General features: G+C 53.8%; 1 protein-coding gene across 8 annotated transcripts; it reads right to left on the minus strand.

Annotated features, from left to right (window-relative positions):
* Positions 1-1,912: 1,912 nt before the first annotated feature.
* On the minus strand, positions 1,913-8,733 carry Cd19 (CD19 molecule). 8 transcript variants are annotated; one of them, XM_048789711.1, is made up of 16 exons: positions 8,559-8,728; positions 8,315-8,465; positions 7,837-8,078; positions 7,311-7,514; positions 6,904-7,182; positions 5,171-5,281; positions 4,850-4,898; positions 4,460-4,548; positions 3,961-4,056; positions 3,741-3,842; positions 3,596-3,664; positions 3,436-3,492; positions 3,295-3,351; positions 2,523-2,609; positions 2,316-2,422; positions 1,913-2,152 (listed from the first exon to the last, which is right to left on the minus strand). In XM_048789711.1, the coding sequence occupies exons 1-15, from the start codon at positions 8,605-8,607 to the stop codon at positions 2,331-2,333; spliced, it is 1,734 nt and encodes a 577-aa protein (XP_048645668.1). In that variant the 5' UTR covers positions 8,608-8,728; the 3' UTR covers positions 1,913-2,152; positions 2,316-2,330. The 8 variants fall into 8 exon arrangements, 4 of the variants coding, with proteins under 4 accessions (XP_048645668.1, XP_048645669.1, XP_015346694.1 ...); XR_007342709.1 differs by having other exon boundaries at positions 2,316-2,609; positions 8,559-8,733; XR_007342711.1 differs by having other exon boundaries at positions 2,316-2,609; positions 5,171-5,278; positions 8,559-8,730.
* Between the last annotated feature and the right edge of the window lie 384 nt (positions 8,734-9,117).

The raw sequence follows: 9,117 nt of genomic DNA on the forward strand, positions 1-9,117 counted from the left end.
GCCCTGGTCCTTGAGCAAGGTCACCTACATTCAATGTCACTGCAACATGGGGTACGCTGGCAAGGAAATTGTCATACCTACTTGGCTAATGGCTCCCAGCAATTATTATTATTATTATTAATCCTGGGGATTGAATTCAGGGGCATTTTACTACTGAACCACTTCTTCATCCCTTTTTACTTTTTATTTTGAGATAGACTCTCACTGAATTGCCCAGGCTGACCTTGAACTTGCAATCTTCCTGCCTCTATCTCCTGAGTTGCTGGCATTACAGGCGAGCACCACCATGCCTGGCATCAGTTAGCCTCTCTGGTGCTCAATTTCTTATTGATAATTTTACACCTAGAAGGGAGAGTGTCAAGACTGAAAATAGGCTGGGGACGGTGGCACATGCCTGTCATCCCAGCAGCTCAGGCTGAGGCAGGGCAGGAGGAATGAGAGTTCAAGGCCAGCTTCAGCAATTCAGCAAGGACCTCAGCAACTTAGTGAGACCCTGTCTCAAAATAAAAAGGGCTGGGGATGTGGCTCAGTGGTAAAGTGCCCTGGGTTCAATCCCCACTATCACCCCCCCAAAAAAGATTGAGTAGGGGCTCAGAATTGGATTGCATGGACTCAGCATTTTATACCTCGGCAAGCCTTGGGCTTGTTATCTAACTTCTCTGCCTCAGTCTCCTCATCTATGAAAGGGCCATAATGAATATACTTATCTCTTAAGTTTGTGAAGATAAAATGTGTTAATATAATCTTATTGATCCTGGGGATTGAACTCAGGGGACTGAAAGGACTTCTGAAAGGACTTCTCCCCACTGGCAAGCGAGCAATTAATTCTGCAGCAGATACCCATTGGGTGTCCCCTAATCCAGCTCTGTTCTGCACAACCTGGAGAGAGCATCAGATCCCTCAGGTTAGGGCACAGCCCCCCAAGACTGCTCCCCTCCTCCTTCTGATGCCGATGGCAGCCCCCAGATTGCTTTATCTGTGCTTCTCATCCACTGGCTACAAACCAGGGTTCCCACAACCCTCTCCTTGGATTCCATCAGCTTGCCAGAGTGGTTCACAGAACACAGGGAAACGAATTTACTAGTTTGTTACAGAAGACAGATGAAGAGAGGCATAGGGCAAGGCCCATGGGACAGGGCACGAGGCTTAATTATTGATTACACCACTGGCCACTGGTGATCAACTGACCTTTAGCCCCTCTCTCCTCCCTGGAGGTTGAGGGGTGGGCTGAAAGTCCTAACCGTCTAATCCTGCTTTGTTCTTTCTTATGACCCCCATCCTGAAGCTCCCTGGGAGTTGACAGCCACCCATCAAGTCAACTCGCTAGCTTACAAAAAAGATAAATTTCTGGAGATTCCGAGGATTTCAGGAGTTATTTGTATAACAGGAAATGGGGATAAAGACCACATATTTATTTCATGGAGCTGAGTGGGTAGATTGGTGGTAGAGCACATGCTTAGCATCCATCAGGCCACAGGTTCAATCCTCAGCACCAAAAAAAGGCATAGTGGTGAGTGCCTGTAGTCCAGCTACTCAGGAGGCTAAGACAGGGCAATCACTTGAGCTCAGGAGTTGACCAGCCTGGGCACATATAGTAGATGCTCAATAAATAAAGACTGTATGATGATGGAACGTGCGTCTACGTAGTCTGCCAGTCCCTGCAGGGTTTCTTCCTTGTGCATACAACTGCCGAGTGAACAATAGTTGAATAACTGGGTTGTGGGAATGTAGCTGAAGGTGAAGAACAGGTAGGTGAGGGCAATGAATGGAGCCACCCCACAGAAGGTACATGCCAAGCCACGCAGTGCATGGAATGCAGCCCTCCTGCCTCTGGGGACTCAAGAGGGGACAGGAGTGTGTCCATCCTTACCTTTCCTTCCCTCCCACAAAAAAGCACTACACTTCAGAGGACTGGAAGAGATCATTGAGTTTATTTGGGGAAAGCAAAAGGGGTTGGAAGATTCAGTTGTACATACACAAAAACACACACACATGCGTACATGCATGTACACACAAGTACGTACACACACACACAAACACACACACACAAACATCCCAAGCAACTTCACTCCAGGGTTTGACACCGTCTGCTGGGAGTCCCCAGATTTCCAAGTCAGGAGTAGGCAGGTGTTGGGGCCTAAGGACACGCAAGCTGTATAGAAGAAATGGGGGTGAAAATGGGTCCAGGGGCCCTCCCCTGCCCGCCAGGCTCTGGGAACCGCTTTCCCTCTCCTTCTCAGAGTCAATGTCCTCTGCCATCCCTGCGTATCTCCCTCCTCCTCCTCCTCATTTCCTATCGGCCGTTCCCAGCTCACCTGGTCACCTGGGGGTCACCTGGTACTCCAGGCTCCCGTGCGCCCTCCTCCTCCCCATGCTGGTTCTGGATCGTCGGGATTATCCATGTTCTCATAAGAGTCTGCGTCTGCGAAGGACCAGAAGAAAGCAAAACGCAGGTGGGGGTGGAAGTAGGCTAGGAAGGGAATCCGCCAGAGGACACCCAGGGACAGTGCAGAAGCCCGTACCTTCCTCATGATTGGGACCAGTCTGAAGGGGGCGAAGCTGGGGGGCTGCATACAGGATCCCTCTCATATCTTCATAGGACTGGGACCCTGATTGGGCAGGGGATGGAGAATTGGAGGCCAGATCCATGCCGGGGGCTTGGAAGGAAGTTGGCCTACCACTGGGAAGGTGGAGGCTCCACCCATGTTGGAATGACTGATTAGGTCACCACCAGGTTTGGGGTCCTGCTTAGTTGTAGGGTCAGGGTTAGGTATGGGTTAGATTATGGTCATGATCAGAAAAACTGGAGCCAGGCACAGAAGCACATGCTAACCCAGTCTCTCAGAAGGCTAAGGAGGAGAATCCCAAGTTTGAGACCAGCCTCAGCAACTTAGTGAGACCTTGTCTCCAAATAAAATAGAGCAGGGGACATAACTCTGGTAGAGCTCTTGCCTCGCAGGCACAAGACTCCAGGTTCAATCCTGGGGTTTGGGGGTGGGGCAGTGAGCAGATTTGGGAAAAGTGAGAATGAAGAGGAAATTGAGCTAGGGTCAAGGGTGGCAGTGCATTGGACTCGATGTTGATGTTTAAGGTTAGTGACGATGTAAATACTGAGGGTCCAAATTGGGGATGGGGTCATTGTTGAGGTTAGAGTTAGGAGTCAAATCTAAGGTCAGGGTTAAGCTTGAATTTGGGGTTAGAATCAGATCAAGGTTGGGTCTGGTGCCAGGGCTGAGGGCAGGTCACCCAGGGGGATAGGCAGGGCAAAGTGGGATAGTCCCAAGCATCTCTCACCAAGGGAGGTTGCTTCCCGGCTGGGGTCCCTGGCAGACCCATGGGGGCTCAGGAAGTCTGAAAAATGAAAAGGGACATCACTATTCCTCCCAGCTTGCAGACCTTTCCCCTTCCCAGGAATGCGACCTTCTTCATACTCACCCATTGTCTTGGTGACTGGTGGGGCCAGCTCTCCATCCTCGTTCTCGTAAGACTCAGCTGAGGCACAAGGAAAGCTCCAGAGACCACTCCTACCCTTAGGGGCTCCACACTGTGCTGGCCCCTCCCCCATACCTGAAGCCCCACAAGGACCCTAAATTACCGTTGGAGAAGGAGTCTGCGTCCTCAGGACCCAGGGACCCATCCTCAGGGTTCTCATAGCCACTGCCATCTGGTGGAGAAGGAGGGACATCCAGCAGGGGTCCACAGCCCACAGAAGTGGGGAGACGGAGAGTGGGCAGCCTTACCCTGGGAAAGCTGGTCCCGCCCAAGGTTGGAGTCGTTCTCGTAGAACTCGGACCCCTCCTCGCTGTCCGGCTCCTCATAGCCCTCCCCTTCTTCTTCTAGTCCTGCGGGTTTGGGGACAGGGGTGGGGAACTGAATCACTCTTGTCGTCCTCCAGCCCAGGCCAGAATGTGCCACAGACAGTTTCAACACCTCTGCGTGAGGAACGACCCCCTCATTCACCTGCTTCTGGGGTGCCAGCCTCCTGGGCATCGCGGCGCGGGTTTCCGTAGGACAGGGAGGCGCTTCCCAAGCCTGCCGCCCAGCGCTTGGTACGTCCTGGAGAGAATGGCGCCGGGAGACGACAAGGTGAGGGGCAGGGGGAGAGGGTGCTCTAGGTTCCAGGGATGGCTTCTGGGTTTAGGTACCTGGCCTTGAACCATGGAGGCCAGATCTATATCTGGGGTGGTGGCCTCAAGTTCTAGGGCACGGTTCGGTGGTGAAACTGGACATCAGGAGGCGTCGTGGGGGTGGGGTTTTGTGTCCTGGAGGCGGGGCTTGACTCTGGGGGCGGAGCCACACCTGGGGTGGGACTCCGCAGCCTCCGCCCACCTGCCTCTCTGGAAGGCCTGGCGCTCAGAGGATTGGAGGGATGAGGCAATGGGTGGAGCTCTCACACTGGGGCGGAGCTACAGGCTGGAAGGACTGGGCCTGGGTCCGAAGGGCTGCTGGAGCCTCTTACCCGGGCCAGAGGTGGGCGTGGGAAGGGATAGCACGTTTCCATACTGGTTCTGGGTCCCGTTTCCCTGAGGAGGCGTCACTTTGAAGAACCTGGTGGAAGCAGGGGACGTGCACTGAGGCTAGACCTGGCAAGGACCCCGGGACACACTTCAGATTCAGTTTGGGGCCTCAGAGGTTGAACGTGGTCACTCGTGATTAGCTAGCTCCTCTGTGGGACAATCTACAGAGGAGTTGGGATCACTCCGGGAGGACTTGACACAGCTTTGGAGCTGCACTTGGAGCCTGGGCAGTAATACTCCCGGTGGAGATGGGGCAAAGACCCCCGGGCCGAGGAAACAGTAAATGCATCACATAAGATAAAAGGGGGCTGGGCGTGCCCTTGCCAGATTACCTCCTGGTGGGGTCAATCATCCGCTTCCTTAACCTCCTCTGGATCAGGGCTGGTGGGAGTTAAGAAGAGGGATCAGAGGAGGAGTGCTTGGCAGAGTGAGGATTTAGGGGTACTGAGGAGGTCCCCTGGGTCAACAGAGGAGATGAGTTCGAATTCCAAGAAGAATGGGAAGTTTGAAAGGAGTTAGAGAAGTGGGGGTCAGGGTTGTAGGATGGGGGAGGGGTGGGAAGAGAGAAAAACAGGTGTCATACTAGCCAGTGTGTGTTATCCTGAGGTAGAGGGGGTAGGGTTCAAGCAAACTGGCTGGGGGACATAACTCACCTCTTCGAAGATGAAGAAAGGCCACCAGGGAACCCAGGCAGAAGATCAGATAAACCAAAGTTACAAGGGGGACTTTCCAGCCACCAGTCTCCAGCAGCCAGTGCCAAACTGCTAAGGAAAGGGTGCTGTGAGTCAAGGACCCCAGGCTGGTGTCTTACTTCCCAGCCTCAAGAACACAAAGGAGCTGGCTGTGGCAGCACAAGCCTGTAATCCCAGTGACTTGGGAGGCTGAGACAGGAGGATTGCAAATTCAAGGCCAGCCTCAGCAACTTAGTGAGGCCATGTCTCAAAATTTAAAAATTACAAAGGGCAGGGGCTGGGGCTGTAGCTCAGTGGTAGAGCATTTGCCTTGCATGCGTGAGGCACTGGGTTCAATCCTCAGCACCACATAAAGTAAAATAAAGACATGGTGTTCACCTATAACTAAAAAATAAATATTAAAAAAATTACAAAGGGCTGAGGATGTGGCTCAGAGGTTAAGCATCCCTGGGTTCAAAGTCTGGTACCAACAAAATAAAAACCCAGAAAACAAAAATCCAAAAGGACCATACACCTGGGGATTGAAGCAAGACATAGTCTCTTAAGTCCCAAGCTATGAGGAGAACTATCCTCCCTCCCTCTAAGGAGCCATATCCTAGGAAGACAGGGACCATGCCACCCAACCTGGTACCCAGCGTGAGGCAGTATTTATTGAGCAAACCAAGTAAAAAAGCATGGGTGTGATCCAAGGGGATGTGGGGATTAAGTGGAGCTTAGCAATCAGCTTCTTGCTGCCGTTAAAACAATCAAGGTCAAAGTGAAGGGAAGAGGTAGGTTCACAAGGTTGGGAGTTGAGATCTAGCGTGTCGCTGTGGTCAAGTTTGGAGTGGAAGCTGAGGTGGTGTTTGAGTGTTTGGTTGGAGAGCATGGTGGGCGGGAATCAAGGAGACAGAACCAGCAGAATAACATGACCGAGCTGGTGGGGTGAAGGGGAAAGGATGCCTGCTCTCCCAGCTGGGGCAGGCGACAGGTGTTGGCATTTCTCATTTACGCAGGGCCACCCAGAAGTCCACACGTGGGAAAGATGTTGATTTTGATTTTATATATGTTGTGCCTAAGGTTTCATGGGCCATCAAATGGCAATTGCAGGGGTAGCTGGGTATGAAACCCAGAAGAGAGTTACTAAGGCTTGGTGACACCAGGAGCCATGGGAATAAAGGTTCCAGGAGAAGAATGTGTTGTCAGGGATGCGAGTGGGAAGTCATGGAGGAGGAGGAGGCCCAGGGCTCCAGCAGTGAGGGGCGGCGGAATAAGGCTCTTCCCAAAGCAGATGGCGAGGAACAGACAGAGTCAGTGGAAGACCCAGAAAATCAGCCTTAGAGACAGGGAGGGAAGAGCTGTGTGGAGAAACTGGGTTTCCGGTGCGGGCTGTCGGTCGCTAGGCACCACGGGGCACGCCTGTAATCCCAGAGGCAGGGGAGGCTGAGGCAGGAGGATTGTGAGTTCAAAGCCACCCTCAGCAATGGCGAGGCGCTAAGCAACTCAGTGAGACCCTGTGTCTAAATAAATTACAAAATAGGGCTGGGGGTGGTTGAGTGCCCCTGAGTTCAATCCCTGGTACTCCCATCCCCAAAAAGAAATTGGGTTTTGGGACCAGGCTTTTCGCAACTCTCAGGTCAGGGGTCTAAGATTGTCTGGCTTCCAACTCTTCCAGCAGCCCCCACGCGATGACCTACAATGGGTGGTAACTCTACCTGGCCGGGCAGTGACCTTCACGTGTATCTCGATGGTCAGGTTGCCACGGAGACAATAATAGGTACCAGCATCTTGAGTTGTGGCCTGGGGCAGCGACAGAAGAGACCCCAGGACCCACATGTCTCTGGATGGGGCCTTCTTGCTCAGGCTTAAGTTCAGCAATGAGATGTGAGACTTAACAGGGTGCCTGAAGATCCAGGAGAGGGGGCCACTGACCACAGGGGTAGGGGCCACCCCACAGGACAGCCAGATTGTGGAATTAGGGGCCACAGTGAGATCTGGAGCAGAGAGAGACAAGGAAAGCCTCATGCTTGGGGTCTGATCCCCCCAAACCTTCCAGTTCCCAGTCACCATCCCCCATCAGGGAACCCCACCTCCTGGCATCTCCCCAGCAGAGACCCCTTACCTTGGCTGAAGCTCTGTTTCAGACTCCCCCTTGGTGGGGCACACACCGGCTCTGTATTCCAGATCTTAGGGTGGTCCTTAGCCCACACATAGAGTTGGGAGGTGATGGGGCGATCAGAAGAGGGCCCAGTGCCCCCGGAGGACATGTTCCCCCGGCTACAGTTTAGGGCCTCTAAGTCTGAAGCATTCCAACGGAACAACTCCCCTGGGAAGAGACCCAGAAGCAGACACAGAGACATTAGGAGAGGAAGAGAGATACAGACCCAGAAATAAAGACTCAGAGAGATAGAGACAGAGATGAAGAATGGCGGGCGGGGTGGGGCAGATGTCAGAGAAACAGCGACCAAAGAGAAGCGTGAGAGACCAGGGGCAGCTGTGTCAGTCGTGAAATTGCAGGTAGACCTCCTCCAACTCCACTTTGGCCGTGGGCCCACTGTCCCTGGAGGCCTCCCTCTCCTTGGCCAGCCCCACTGCCCAGCCCCACTGCCCAGCCCGGCCTGGCCCTCACCACTGCCCTCCACGCTCACTGTCCAGCCAGGCCGCCAGGTGTCCTTGGAAGGGGGCCCCGACTGGCACAAGTAGAAGCCCCCCATCTGGTGAGAGACGTTGAAGACGAGCAGCAGGATGCCCAGGTGCCCCACACGGATGCCCAGGTTTGGTAAGCCCAGGCTCAGCTCTAAGAAGGGTGCCGACCGGTTCCCCCGAGACCAGGCCAGCTGCTCGGAGGGAGCATAATCCTGGAGGCACGGCAGCAGGATGTCTTTTCCCTCTGTGGAGAGAGAGAGAGAGAGAGAGAGAGAGAGAGAGAGAGGAGCCCCTAGTCCCCTTCCCTCCGAAAAACCAGGGGATCTCACAGGCTGGGAGTGGACGAGCCCTCAGAGTCCTTCTCACCCTCCCACAAGTTGACACATTCAAGAAAATGGAGGCCCAGAGAGGGTAAGTTATTCAGTCAGGGAACCCAGCCGTCCAGACCCCACTCCTTCCCTCTCTGCCCTTCGGACATACCTTCCACCTCCACCAGCAGTGGCTTCTGGGGCCTGACTCCCACAGGGGTAAGAAAGAGGAGGAAGGACAGGAGCAGAGGAGGTGGCATGGTGGCCTGGCTCCTCCGGGCACCCAGCTTCCCCGCGCAGGGGATGCTGGGGCAGGCCCGGGCCTGGTGGGCAATGAAGCATGGGTGTCTGTCGGGGTGGCAGGCGATCCCCCCAGAGAGGAAGGGGGCGGTCCCCCTCGGCCCTTCTCCACTCACCCTCCAACCTGTGAAGCTCGCCCTCTTCCTGCTGCAGCTCTGTTTTCATTGTGGCACTCACCACCTTGAGAAATGCCCTTGTTTGTTCCTCTCCTGGTTCTAATTCTCCCACAAGCTCCTAAGCCCTTGGGAGCAGAGACTGTCCCCTTTGCTTTATGCCCTAAAGCAAGTCACCTGACAGGACTTTGTTGAGTGAGTGGATTCAGACTGAGGAGCTCCCTGAGACTTCCCCCCCTCCTTCTTTCCTCCTCCCAATCCCGGCCCCGAATCCATTTCCCTTCACGTGTACATCCTCCATTCATCCCACCAACATTTCTTGGGGTTTCTTCCACCTCCAGCACACTTTGGGGTCTGACAGATCAAAATCTGTATATTTTTCTTTTTTTTGGAACCAGGGATTGAACCCAGGAACACTTAACCAATGAGCCACCTCCCCAGCACCACATCCCCAGCCCTTTTTATATTTTCTTTTGAGACAGGGTCTTACCAAGTTGCTCAGGACCTTGCTAAATTGCTGAGGCTGGCCTTGAACTTGTGATCCTCCTGCCTCAGCCTCCTA

The sequence above is a fragment of the Marmota marmota genome, unplaced genomic scaffold (genome assembly GCF_001458135.2).
Source record: "Marmota marmota marmota unplaced genomic scaffold, marMar, whole genome shotgun sequence".
In the NCBI taxonomy this organism is placed as follows: domain Eukaryota; kingdom Metazoa; phylum Chordata; class Mammalia; order Rodentia; family Sciuridae; genus Marmota; species Marmota marmota.